The sequence below is a fragment of the Nanorana parkeri genome, unplaced genomic scaffold, assembly GCF_000935625.1.
Source record: "Nanorana parkeri isolate BGI_ZX_2015 unplaced genomic scaffold, ASM93562v1 scaffold2, whole genome shotgun sequence".
NCBI classification, from domain to species: domain Eukaryota; kingdom Metazoa; phylum Chordata; class Amphibia; order Anura; family Dicroglossidae; genus Nanorana; species Nanorana parkeri.
The window spans coordinates 3,477,792-3,491,747 of NW_017306270.1; the positions used below are offsets into that span (position 1 = coordinate 3,477,792).

General features: G+C 42.8%; 1 protein-coding gene across 1 annotated transcript in view; it reads right to left on the reverse strand.

The window, feature by feature from the left end:
* Positions 1–9,937, reverse strand: part of MMP21 (matrix metallopeptidase 21) — a 20,985-nt gene extending 11,048 nt beyond the window's left edge. Inside the window, exons 1-4 of the mRNA XM_018557466.1 lie at positions 9,782–9,937; positions 6,268–6,898; positions 4,094–4,233; positions 1,487–1,628 (exon numbers count right to left, since the gene is read on the reverse strand). Of these exons, the coding sequence (XP_018412968.1) occupies positions 1,487–1,628; positions 4,094–4,233; positions 6,268–6,898; positions 9,782–9,937 (1,069 nt within the window). The remainder of the gene's footprint in view (positions 1–1,486; positions 1,629–4,093; positions 4,234–6,267; positions 6,899–9,781) is intronic.
* Between the last annotated feature and the right edge of the window lie 4,019 nt (positions 9,938–13,956).

The window sequence follows — 13,956 nt, forward strand, 5'->3', positions numbered from 1 at the left end:
TTTCGTGCGCCTCCATGGGGGGGGGGGGGGGGGCACATTGAGGAACCTGGCATTGGGCAGCGGAGAGATTAAATCCGGACTTGAATGTGTGGCCAGCTTTAAGGCTTGTTCACACAATGTCCGGACCAGATCTTAAGCAAATTTGCAGATGCGGTGCTATGCGTTTTTGATGCGGTTTTGATGCGTTCCACTAAGTGGGGCTGTCAGTACGTTAGCTGCAGTGCATTTTTTACGCGTTTTGCATTTCCGAACCGGACAAAATGTGACATGCTGCATTTTCTCTGTCCGGAACGGAACAGACTGCGCTCGTGAGAACAGTAGCCCATAAAACACATAGCGATACATTGGGATGCATTTTGGGTGCATGAGCGCACGGACGTCGTGTGAACAAGCCCTACAAGAGTACAGAATAGTGATAAGCCAACTCCATCTGCAGTAAACAAAGTATTAGGTCAAAGCACCAGGAGCCACAGACATGGCTTAGATGGTCTATGCGGGACAGCTCAGCCAGAGACACCCTAGAAAATAATGGCTAGCATTGTTACCATTGTACCTGAATCCTTCATTCACAGGAAGGGAATCTTATGAAAGCGCAGAGCTCAGGGTATAATTACAGCCAGTTGTTGATATAAAGTGAGTCCTGACATGCATCACAAATCATCTGCAATCTCTATCTAATTTCTATTCAAACAGAGGCGCTCTGCTCTATGTTCACAACACATTAGGGGAAATGCAATTTATTGTGTATAAGGCGACTTTTCGGCTCCGGAATTTGTCAGACCCGGGAAAGTTGTGTCCTCCCCTTACACTCTGTCTGCTATGTTAATCGGTTTGGGCACCTGTGAAAAATTACAGCCGTATGAGGTTGTCAGGGTCCAATTCAGCGCTAAGTAAGCCGTATGAAGCTGCTGTTCTGCTAATGAGGATTGGAATGGGAGACAAAGCCTGCTGCAGCCGAGACAACGCCATTCCCCGACTCAGGGTTTGTAAAGGCACAGTCCACCTTCAGACTGTCTTAAAGAGGCCTTGTCAGTTCAATAAAGATCCAAATGGCTTGCAATAGAAGAGGCCCCTATCTCTTAAGTATTTTTTTGTTTCAGTGCTGAGAGACTACTATCAGACTCGTCAGCATTCAACACTTGGAGCGTTGGATGTCTTTGTCCCTCAACATGCACTGTGGTTCCTTACTCCAATCCCTAAGTCAATATAGGACTCAGCATAGAGCTAGGAAAAGAAGCCTGTGTTAGCTCAGTCACTCTTCTCAAAGCTTACACAGGTCTAAAGACTGCCCCGTCCCTATGTGACAGAGCTGGGCCAATCACTAAACACCGCTGCAGTCACATGAGATGAAGGGGATTGAGCCACATGCTCCTCCATACCTGGAAGTACTAGGTATTCTCTGGGTATGGGGTTCAGGTTGCCTTGTTCTGGCACAGTCTTCATACATGTGATGACATGATATGATATGATAGAATCTGGCCCTTACCGTACAGACGTTGCACTGCTTTCCTGTCAGACCGATCCAGTTCAAAGCCCGACTCCTGCGGAATGTAATTGGGCTGCATTATCGACCCGGGCCTGTGGATGTGAGATAGTCCGAGCACATGGCCAATTTCATGAACTGCCACCTGTTTTTTGGGAGGAGACCACCAATCAGAAATATACAAATATAACCTAGGCCACAAGGTTCATTACTACATGTACACCATACAAGAGTTTAATGTGTTTCAGTCACATATGGAGGAATTGTGAGGGGGGCTTATCTTTTACCTAAAAATGATGGAGATAAGAGGGACCCCACTTTCCCATGTTAGAAATTGGGGAGATTCCCAGGGCTGTACAATGACAGAAGCATTTAGGATTCTTCCCATCTGACTTATCGCCATCTCCAAGGCACTTCCTCTAGTGATACAAAATACTAAATGTTTTCATACGTATAAAACTTATTACAAACTGTAATCATATTACCCCATTGTATTTGTCAAGTGCCATTGTTTGTATAAAGCACTATGTAGCCGGACAGCTCTGGGCCCCCTGTGCTCCTGGGCCTCCATAGCAGTTGTATGGTCTGTTGTGGCTATAACTATACTCTTGGAAGTATGCTATAATGAGCTTTTTTTGTTTTGAATAATGCTAAAGAATATCTAAAGCCAAAAATCTAACATATTGCAGCGTACCAGCCTATAGATGTGATGACTGCATTTGTTTTTATTTCTCAGGCTGAAAACATTGTCAGCAAGTACAGAAAATACCTGTTGATCTTGCCGAATTTGCAGTATACTTGTCACTTCCTGTGAATTGAACTGAAATCACAAACACCCTCACCTTTCTTTCAAGCCATCATCTGTAAACTAATACACCGCTACCCCACGTAATGAAGGTGAGAGGAAGGTGTGTTTGTAGTGCAGATCAGAAGAACAGCCTAGTGGCAAACAAGTCTCCTTCCTATACACAGTGCAGGAGTGAGTAGCCACTCAGACAGGAAGTGCAGGATTATCAGGGAGAAATAAAGAAAAAAGAAAACTAATTGACTGAAGAGTGAGTGTGCAGCTCAAAGACAGGACGGGACAGTTTCTGTATGACTCATGAAACAATCACAAATTATGTTTTGCACCGGGACCATGTGGAATTTAGTTCCATGTGCCCAGGAGCTGAGCTGCATGCCCACATGAACCTATCGCCTACAAACTCTTCCAACGTACAGAAATATCGGTTCATTCGAGTGTTATTTTCCATCCGTTACAATATGAATTCTACAAGTTGTTAAGCCCAGGCGGTATTAGCTATTGGCTCGTTAGATAAATCACGCAACATTTTGTCCAGGTTGTTTGTTCAGCCTCAATAAAATGCTCATTAGAAAGAACAGTAATCATAAAACGCGAGAGAGAGGTTTATATCCAAGCATATGCTTTTAACAATCCAAAGATTCCTCCGTGTAACAGAAAACACCTGGATTCTTCCTGTTCATCAGACAACTAAAAATGCTTCTGAATGGCTGGGGGCACCATAGGGTCAGAGTTCTAAGTCACGTTACTCTGAGCTCACCAGCAAAAAGAACATCATAAAAATCTGCTTTTAGAATATTTCTAAAGCCAGAGCTTTGTTTCTGACTTGTCTATTAAGAGAAACAAGAATTCAGATACAGGCGGGTTATACTGCTGCCTACAGGAGGATTGGACACTAGTGAAAAGATTGCTGTATCTTGGAGCCCGGCAGGTAGCCCATTGTCCCTCAATCGGCTCCAAGAAATGGATTTTATGATGAGTACAAAAATCCTATATTGTTTCTCATCCATTGAGGGACACACAAATTCAGATACAGTCATGTTTTCCTAGTGTCCAATCCTCTTGTAGGAAGCAGTATAACCTGACTGTATATGAATTCCTGTGTCCTTCAATGGGCTCCAAGAAGTGAATTTTATAATAAGTTCACAAATCTCATTTTTTTCTCATCCATTGAAGGACACAGGAATTCTGATACAGTCAGGTTATACTGCTGCTTACAGGAGCATCGGACACTAGCAAAAAATGACTGTATCTGAAAGAATACATAGCATGCATATATCCTTATGTTTTGTCTATTTAAAAATACTGAAAGTGCAGATAAGTACCTGCTGATCTGCCAGCCCAAATGCTCCGATGGTTAGCCCAATACTTGAGCTTCCGGTATCAGGAAGCCGGGCAGCGTGTCATTACACGCCCCCGGCTTTCTGATTGGCAAGAAAGCCGGTTTCATGCTCCCTCCTCACCTGATGATGAGGGAGCATGGAGCCGGTTTCCTGGCCAATCAGGAAGCTGGGCGCCGTGTAATGACAAGGTGACGAGGAAGCATGGAGACACACCACCCGGCTTCTCGGGTAATCAGGAAGACAGGTTGCGAGTCATTACATGGCGCCTGGCTTCCTTAATGGGACTTGCAGTATCAGTATTCGGTATAGACGAGTGCCGGAAAAAAAATATTGGTACTCGATACCGAAAAAACAGTATCGGTGTATCACTAGCTTTAACCTAAAGATATTCTTAGGGACAAAGTGCCAAAATCTAGGATGGCCCCTGGAATTCAAGCATAGCCAGAAACTGCAGTCATCACCTACCTTTAAAAGACTAATGCCAGTGTCACTGCTTGGAGCTGTAAAATGCTCATCATCATCAAAATGGATGTCCCCCAGGAACCAGGCATGGGCAAACTCCTGCCCAGACCCGTCAAATGCTCTGGAGCAGCCCAAATGGCGACCTGGAGAAGAAGACACAGAATGGGGTCAGTTCTTCAGCTAGTGCACTCACATAGTGTTGCAGGAGAAGTCAATACATTTCAGACAGGGGATGGAGTCATGTCCACCCACAAGTCAACATTAGGAAAGTCCATGTGAGGGGATAAGACTATCATCACATGTATATTATGTTATATCACTTTAGGTGGTATCTGAACTTCTCGTCTCTGTTTTTTACTGGAATCTGACTGGCCATAGGTGACACCCCCACTTTTTTTTTGTGTTCATCCTTTTAAATGAGGTTCCAGTGTTAGCAAACATGCATCTTTCATGGCTTTCCTGAATCTTGTCTGTTTACTCTTAGTTATGCCCAAAAATAAATCAAAAAGAAATATAAATGTAAAAAATTAGCATACTAAAGAGAATTGTATAATTACATGCTGTCTCAGCGTATAATATAGTGTGGAGTATCAATCCTCAGCCGTCTTACAACAAATAAAGGGTTTCCTGAGAGTGAAAAACTCATTAAGAACATTCTGTTTAGTCATTTTATTTTATTGGCACGTTGTACCTGTTATCCTCTAAGTGATTATAATTTGCTGACGGTATTTATAAGTGTATATCTAAAGCAAAGTCTAATTCTGACATTTTATTAAAACACAATTTAATGGCTCAAATTTTCATCCTTGGAATTTATTTTTTGCGCCTGCTAGCCGCATTTTGGCCGTGAATGGGAGGATGTGACAGTTCATGGCAAAGTGTGTTCTGTAGTTCTGAGGGCCACCCTCTACTGCTTCACCTATACACCATAAATGTGAGCATGTAGTACTACATGGCAGAATGTGTTCCATAGTTCTGAGGACCACCCTCTACTGCTTCACCTACACACCATAAATGTGAGCATGTAGTACTACATGGCAGAGTGTGTTCTGTAGTTCTGAGGACCACCTCCTGCTGCTTCACCTATACACCATGAATGTGAGCATGTAGTACTACACGACAGAGTGTGTTCCATAGTTCTGAGGACCACCCTCTACTGCTTCACATACACACCATAAATGTGAGCGTGTAGTACTACATGGCAGAGTGTGTTCTGTAGTCCTGAGGACCACCATCTACTGCTTCACCTACAGGTGAAACTCGAATAATTAGAATATCGTGCAAAAGTAATTGCAGTAAGTGCTGCAAAAGGGGCCCAAACCAAGTACTGAGTACATATGCATGCTTGTACTTTTCAGAGGCCCGATATTGTTCTATGTACAATCCTTGTTTTATTGATTGCATGTAATAATCTACTTTTTTGAGGTTGTGGATTTGGGGTTCTTGGGGTTTTCATGAGCTGTAAGCCATAATCATCACAATTATGACAAATCACGGCTTGAATTATCTTGCTTTGCATGTAATGAGTCTCTCTCATATATTAGTTTCACCTTTTAAGTTGCATTAGTGAAATAAATGAACTTTGCACGATATTCTAATTATTCGAGTTTCACCTGTATACACCATAAATGTGAGCATGTGTGTTCTGTAGTTCTTATGACCACCTCCTGCTGCTTCACCTACAGAGTGTATACTGTGGTTCTGTAGACCACCCATTACTTATTCACCTACACACCATGAATATGAGCATGTGGCAAGGCAGTAACTGCACCTGAGAGAATGCAATCACTGTTTGGACAATACCTGTCTACCTGACAGTCAATTTGTAGTCGACTTTTGTTGAGCCAGGTGGTGCACACAGGGCAACTCATGGCCCGAATTTTGGCCAATTCAGCAAGAAATGGCTAAACTTGAAGCCATATATGGCCACCTTTAGGGTCGTTGTTTCCCAATCAGCTGTTCTGTGGTTGGATGAGATCTTTTGGACCAAGGGTGGGCAACCTTGGTGCTCCAGCTGTTGTGGAGCTACAAGTCCCATTAGACATTGGTGACAGCCACAGGCATCAAATTTCACTTTTCATCAGTTAAGAGCATTTGGTAAAATGAAAGATAATTGCCAACTGGTTGCTATAAATTGCTTCTCTTTGAAAGCTTCCCCACTATAATGATGTACATACCTCTTCCAAATCCTAGCTTGATGTCTATCTGAGATAAAGGTGATGTGTTGTCTTCTTCAAAGTCCAGAGGCATGACCTCACTCCACATACGGAAGGCTAACCTAAAGACGTATCTCTGCTCGTTGATGGACATCTGACTGCTGTACCCTTCTCCGATCATCCGCCACTTTAGTAACTTTTTGTTGAACACTCGCCCACCAGAATTTTGGAATGCCTCCTGCTCCTTTCTGTTCTTCTCGGAGTTCATTAACAAGTCCAAGAACCTTTTCCGGCGAGTTTTTGGAGCATCTGCACCTTGGCTTGTCATGGTGGTTTTATCTGCTGTTCTAGGAAAACTGGGCTTCTCCTGGCTGGCCTTTGAAATCTGGTTGTCTGGAACTCCACACCTTGGCTTATTCATGGCATTGATAGTGGCATCGTCAAGCCTGCCGGTGGCCGGCAACTTATTGAGCTTCTGAAACTTTTTCAGTGCTTCAACAAACTGGGGACTTTTAGTAGGTTCAGCTGAGCGCTGTCCTGTACTTCTTATCGCCTCCTCCATAAGACTGGTGTCTTTTAGTGGTTCTCTATCGTTGTCTTTTGTTTCATCCCAAATTACTGGCTCTGTCCAGCCATACTTTGCAAGATATTGCTGAAAGAGGTGTAAATAAATAAATAATTATTAATCCCTATGCCAAGACTGGTGTAAGAATCTAAGCACTATAGTCTCAATTCAAGGGTATCTATGGTCAAAAATAAATCTGTATTTCTGTTCTGAATTGATATAAGTTCTATCCCACTCCTAATACCCATGTCCATGTAGAAGTGTGTAAACGTATTGAAAATACCCATAGGATGTACTTCCTCAATGTAGTGACACAATTTCATTCAGCCCTGTGAATATGTACTTCTCTGTGCCACAACTCACAGAGCCTACCTCCTGAGCTACAACTTGACGACAAAACAATGTAACATTATCATTGCTTGCTGGAAGAAATGCATGATGATGGGATATGTAGTCTTGAGAAACGGAGATTGCTTCACATCAAGCAGTGGGGAAAGAGACGCAAAGCACACTGGGAATCCAAGAAGTTGGAGAAAGTGATGGGCAGACGGAAGGCAGCACTCACTACATAAAAGGGATTTTGTCAAGTAAGCTTTGATTGCATTATCAACAACAACTCTAGTATGTAATAATGTTACAATGCTGATGTTATAACAGGGTGGTATATAATATATACTATCTAAGATATAATGATGATTCTTTGTCATAGCAATCATCATTTTCAGCAATAGGAGATAACTAAAGTCCACCTAAAACTACATATCATCTAAGATTTACCCTGTCCACAGGGTGACAACGCTGCTGTACAATTTCACTGCAGAGCAAAGTGCTGTCACCCTGTTTTAGGAAGTAGAAAAATAGCTATCGGCAGGATGAACAGGTAATAGAAATAAATTACAGATGGGACTAAGAAAAACAAAGAATGCACTGTGTACGTCACTTTTGATCTGGCGAAAATTTCCACTGTAGTGAGTTTCTTTGTTGGAATTTCTCTTGATATGGGTGGAAGATATTTTTGTTTTTATAGTGGTTCATATTTCAGACTTGTATTCTGTCTTTGCAATGAAATGTGTGTTTCACATTCAACATGGAATGTACAGTATGTAATAATAGCTCTCATGTCACAAAATAAAGGCATCATGTAGGACTTTTCCACTGATATTTCTTCTGTCTGCATTTAGGTTCCATTCACACATGGCGGTAGTGTTTTCCGCTAGGTTTTTCAAATGGAAAACCGCGCAAACGTTAACATGTGTGTGGATTCCGGAACGTATAGCCGGAATATGCGAAATTCGCCCATAAAATCACACTTGGACTGTTTTGTGAGATGCGCAGTTTCGTACCGCGCGGCTTCCGCAATAGTCTGCACAATGCACATTGCAATACATTTTTTTTAATGTTAAGCGTGGTTACGCGCATATTTGTACGGCCGAATACGCACGGAAAACCGTTTGTGTGAATGGAGCCCAAAGGTGGATAACACCAGAGACTGGATAGCCATCATTGCACAGAGCAGCATTTCTCAACTTTTTTTAGTCATGGTTCTCTTTAAAAGAATGCAAAATCTCTTGGCACCCCAGTCTTAACCTCTTACAAAAACACACAAAAACTTGGGTTCCCCTTTTACATCAAAGTCTCCCTTCACATCAGAGCTCCCCTCTTTTATATTAAAGTATCCCCTTCAAATCAGGAGCTCCCTTCACATCAGAGCCCCCCCCTTCACATCAGGAGCCCTCCTTTCACATCAGAGCTCCCCTCTTTTATATTAAAGTATCCCCTTCAAATCAGGAGCTCCCTTCACATCAGAGCCCCCCCCTTCACATCAGGAGCCCTCCTTTCACATCAGAGCTCCCCTCTTTTATATTAAATGATCCCCTTCAAATCTGGAGCCCCCTTCACATCAGAGTCGCCCCTTCACATCAGGAGCCCTCCTTTCACATCAGAACTCCCCTCTTTCATATTAAAGTATCCCCTTCAAATCAGGAGCTCCCTTCACATCGGAGTCACCCCTTCACATCAGGAGCCTTCCTTTCACATCAGAGTTCCCCTCTTTTATATTAAAGAATCCCCTTCAAATCAGGAGCTCCCTTCACATCGGAGTCACCCCTTCACATCAGGAGCCCTCCTTTCACATCAGAACTCCCCTCTTTTATATTAAAGTATCCCCATCAAATCAGGAGCCCCCTTCCCATCAGAGTCCTACCATCACAAAATGATGAGGCACCCCGGAGGAAGCCAGAAGGCACCCCCAGGTGCCACAGCACCCTGGTTGAAAAAGACTGGCATAGAACACTATTGTTCTCTATGCTGTACAGTTCTTTTCTATTTCTTACTATGATTCATTAAATAACAACATAGATGAAATGGTTCTCTGTACAAATAAATATTATTTATTGCCTTCACCATGATGGAGGGGATAGAACTGAAGATGTCCACATGCACAAAACCATATTCAGTAATGCAAAGAACAATGTGCAGAGGTTGAGCACCCCATACCAGCGGACCAGTATTCAACGTTTAATACTGTTAAATATTACTGATATTTAACAGTATTAATCTAAAATGAATGCTGCACAGTGGCACTGTGTTTTCCACAATTGAAATGCAAAATTGATTGAAAATTTGCTGGAAAAATGTAAATAATGAGGCTAATAAGAGGCTAAGAACAGAACCAGGATAGTTGAGTATTTTAGTCATTTAAAACCCACTACGCCCTTAAAGCCACAAGAAAAACTCCCTTAATTTGGCCTTCTCTATTGACTCTAATGCATTTGACAAAATTATGCTGCAGTCTCTCAATTTTTGCCAAAATGTTATTGAAAATGTCTTAATTTCACTTTGCCGCAAGAAAACTCTAAAATGCCTAAAATCACAAAACTAGTATCAACTGCTTTACATCTTTATGGAACAGAAGACAATCTCAAATGCAAACAAGGCCACCATACAAACTATATTGTATATGCAGCTTACCTGTGCAGAGATGACGTCCGTTACCAGCTCAGCCTGCTGGACATTGGCTGGCTGGATATCTGAATGGTCCCGGCGGTAGAAGAGCTTCTCACAAGTGGTTAACTTGCTGAGAATTAGGCAATGGCAGCACACAATGAAGAACCAGGCATCCTGCATATCTGTATTACTCAAGACTGACCCTTCTCCTATGGATATTCTGCTGCTGAGAGACACAATGCCTTGGTCATGATCATCTCCCGCCTGGTTGCTTTTATAGACTGCTGACTTGTGATTAATGTGTTATGTTTTTCCCACCCAACAACAAAGCTCTTTCACCACCGTTTGCTCAACAGTGAAAGTGTGCCTGAGATGTGTTGGGTCATCACAAACAAACACAGGTCTCAGTGTGGTGACAACGTGTGCTCAATGAGGAATTATTTGTCATCTAGTTTTATAGAGGATGGTTTATAAAGCTCTCTGCATGGTGTCCCCAAAAGTCTCCATGGGTGACAGTGTTTTCTGACTAAACTCACCATTCTTTCAACATTATTGTCCTGTTAGCACAGGTGAATGTATCTACTGGTGTACAGGGAAACAATTCTGCAATTATACCAAGTCTTCATTTTAAAATATTAAAGTTGAATAACGGCCATCACTTTAATAGGTTAGCTCGAAAGGATGAGGAGCTCTGTCAGTGTTCCCCTGACTTCCTGTCCTGGTGACCACACAGCAACTAAATGGAAATCTACCTGAGATGGATACATTAAAAACCTGAAAGTGATTCTAACCCTTCTCTCTTCCATCCTATAGTAATTTTTTGTTCGTGTTCCACATTAATGTAAAGGTTTGTAAGTCCTGAGTTCTGAATCAAGCCTCCCAGTGCCTCAAAATTACAATTCCTTCCCAGGGCCGGTACTTGTCTATATTGCACCCTAGGCAAAACCAGCTACTTGCACCCCTCCTTCCTCCCATCACAGATTGGCTGAAGTTTGCAGGAGACGGCTTTGTCTCCAGCGATCATCATTCAATCCTGTGTGGAAGCCGCTGGTCGTGGCTGCGCCCAGGGCCAGATTAAGAGCATCTTGGGCCTCCTGCTGAGCAAAAGACCCCTAGTGTCACCTTTGCACTGAAAAAGCTTATTGCTCGGCTTCAGCAGCTGAACAATGACAGCTACGGGACCGGAAGTGATGCAATCAGTGTCACTCCTGGTCCCATAGTGAGGGGAGGAGAAAGGCGAACGGACACAGGAGGGGCAGCAGAGCCCGGGAAACAAGGTGGGGTATCAGTAAATTGGGCGGGCACTGGACCGGCCTGTGGAAGCGATCTGGCGGCAGCTGAGCCTCCGGTATTGCTTCCATTTTAAAGCCGTCATCCGGCCATACAAATGTACACAGAGTCTGTTTAAACAGGCCCGCTGCCGCAGTGAAAAGGTCCGGCCTTGGCTGCGCCCTAGGCGGCAGTCTAGTTTGCCTAGTGGCAGCGCCGGCCTTGTTCCTTCCACCGTTACGTTTTGTGATCTCAGTACAACTGTCAACACTGTATCATATGATTTGTATCAGCCTCAGTCAGATATATTATTCATCTAAAATATTCCATTTATTTCTAGTAGAAAGTAAATTTTGCTGCAGCAGACCTATTGAGGAAGAGATAGAATTTAGAACTACAGTTGAGGACACCTGATCATCATAAGCTGTGTAAGGCCCAAAATGTGGACACTTCTCCAAATTATTGAGTTTGGGTGTTTCCAGTGAAGGGTACAGTAATGCTACACCCTACATAGACATTTTAAATATTTGTGTGCTTCCAACCTTGTGGCAACAGTGTGGGAAAGACTCTATTCTGTCCCAACATAACTGTGTCCCTGTGCACAAAGCCAGATCCATAAATACATGGTTTGACTAAAGTGGCGTGGAGGAACTCGAGTGGACAGAGTCCTGACCTCAACCCTACTGAACATATCTGGAATAAAATGGAGCCAGGTCCAGGTTGAACCAGGTCTTCTGGTCCAACATCAGTAGCTAACCTCAAAAATGCTCTTTTGGCTAAATGGTCATAAATTCTAACAGACACACACCAAATTCTTGTGGAAGTCCTTAACAGAAGGTTGGAGGCTGATATAGTTACAAGAAATGGTCCCTATTGTAATTCTCTACAATGGTTGCGTAAACTCCATATTTATGCCCATGGTTTTGGAATGGGATGTGCACCTTGCTTTTATAGTTGTAATAGCTAGGTGTCCGCAAATGTTCAGCTACAGTATATAGTGTATATCACATGACCCATGCAACCTTGGTCCTTGTGTTCTCCTATGTGTTTGTCCCAGGCAGAGTGGCCCTACCGTAAAGGTACTATACTAAGCCAGCTGGTCCAAGGCATCCCATCAATATAAATGGACCTGTTTCAGGAGGATCAGTTCCCATGTTCTTTGTTGTAGGCTGCTCCTGTTCCCCGGTTTGTATTGGCTCAGCATCCAGTAGACTTGACATCTTCTTTGCCATTAACACCCCTAGAAAATGAAAATATAAATAGAGAAAGATGAGCGGCTTCAAAACTTCTGAGGGAATCATTTCTCATGGTAAGCACATCCCTATAAGACTGACACAAGGCAGAGGGAGATGTAATCTATACTGTATAACATCCTGCATACTCTAAATTAACTTTCCTACCATATTCTAAAATAAATGAAAGATAAATGAGCCGTGCAGCATTTTATGGGAACACGGGACGTTATTTACTCCACAAATTAAAAAAAAAAAAGATACAGGCCCTTAAAATTAGGGACATTCCATATAGTATGAGAGTACAGAACATTATTTACACCATAAATTAAGAGAAGTTGTCTTGACCTTAAACTAGCTGAGCGATCAGGAACAGAAGATTGGATTATGTGTTCCAAATAACCTTTACCTTTAACTGTCCATGAGGCTCAAAGAGAAGACCTTATCAGCCAATATTACTACATATAAGGTCCCATTTTCCAAATTCTGTTTTACTGCAATGTACTCCTGGAAAAATAGACACATGGAATAGACACAGTATTCCATATAACTGGTTTAACGAGTTTCTTATGTTGAATGGGGAAGAAGATTGCTGGGGGCTCTGCAGGGAAGGATTGGGAAGCTTTGGCCTGGGAGACAAGAACAATCAATGGTAGGGACAGTTTCCTGTTGGCTAAAGAAAGTGAACCACGCATAGTGTGCTGCATTGATTGGTGGTCCTGGTGAAAGGTGGGTGTTGTCTCAAAGAATTTGGTTTATTGTAATTGTAGCGCTCACCCCCTAAGGAGCCGCTGGAATAACCTGATTAGTCTGAACACATGGCAATTCCCTCCAGCCTATGTACCATATCCCAGCATGCACCATTGGTTGAGAAAAACCCAGTGATTGGCTGCTGTCCTGTACATACACTTGCATTGTCCCTCTTTGGCTGTCCCACAATACAGCAGAATCACACTCCAACCTGCGGGATACAGTCAATGCCAGACACCTGGGAGTAACCAGATGAATGCCACTTTAATCCAACCAGGCTGACTACAGCTTTGGCAATCACTAAATGTCTAGTAGATGACTGCCATGTTATAAAATATGATGTTAGCTCACCTAAATAAATGGTAAATTAAATTTTAATGCCATCATCATCAATAATCCTCATCGTTTAGCTTCCATTAACAAATGAGCACCAGTTCACATTTTACATTCTTCCAACACAGACTTACTTTGCAGCTTTCTGGATTCGGCTACATAGTATCTCAGAGGAAGTCAATTATGGAAGACATTCCTCTTCCAGGTGTTGGGTTTGCAGGTCTGAACAGGCAACATATACTGTAGATACTATATATAAAGCCCAGTATCTGTCACTGATTGAGGGTCCTGCACAGACTGAGGTCTAAATGGGGGAGTTTCTCCACTGAGGACACCAACTGAACATGTGTTTATATGGGAGATTAGAAGGGTGGGAGGCTGCTAAGTCATTTCTGGGAAGGGGGAGTAGGATGAGATGAGAAAACAAATTGAACAGCTTGAGTGCTTCTGCTGTGAACTTTGAGAATGAATTGCTCCACATTGCCTGCAGCTACAGAGGTCACGGAGGGCTTGTTTTAAAAGAGCATTTGCAGCTTGTACACACCGTACTTCTGATCTTCAGTCTCTTCCATAGGATAGTGAAGTGGGATAGTGAACTAACCAGGGTCCTCTCAG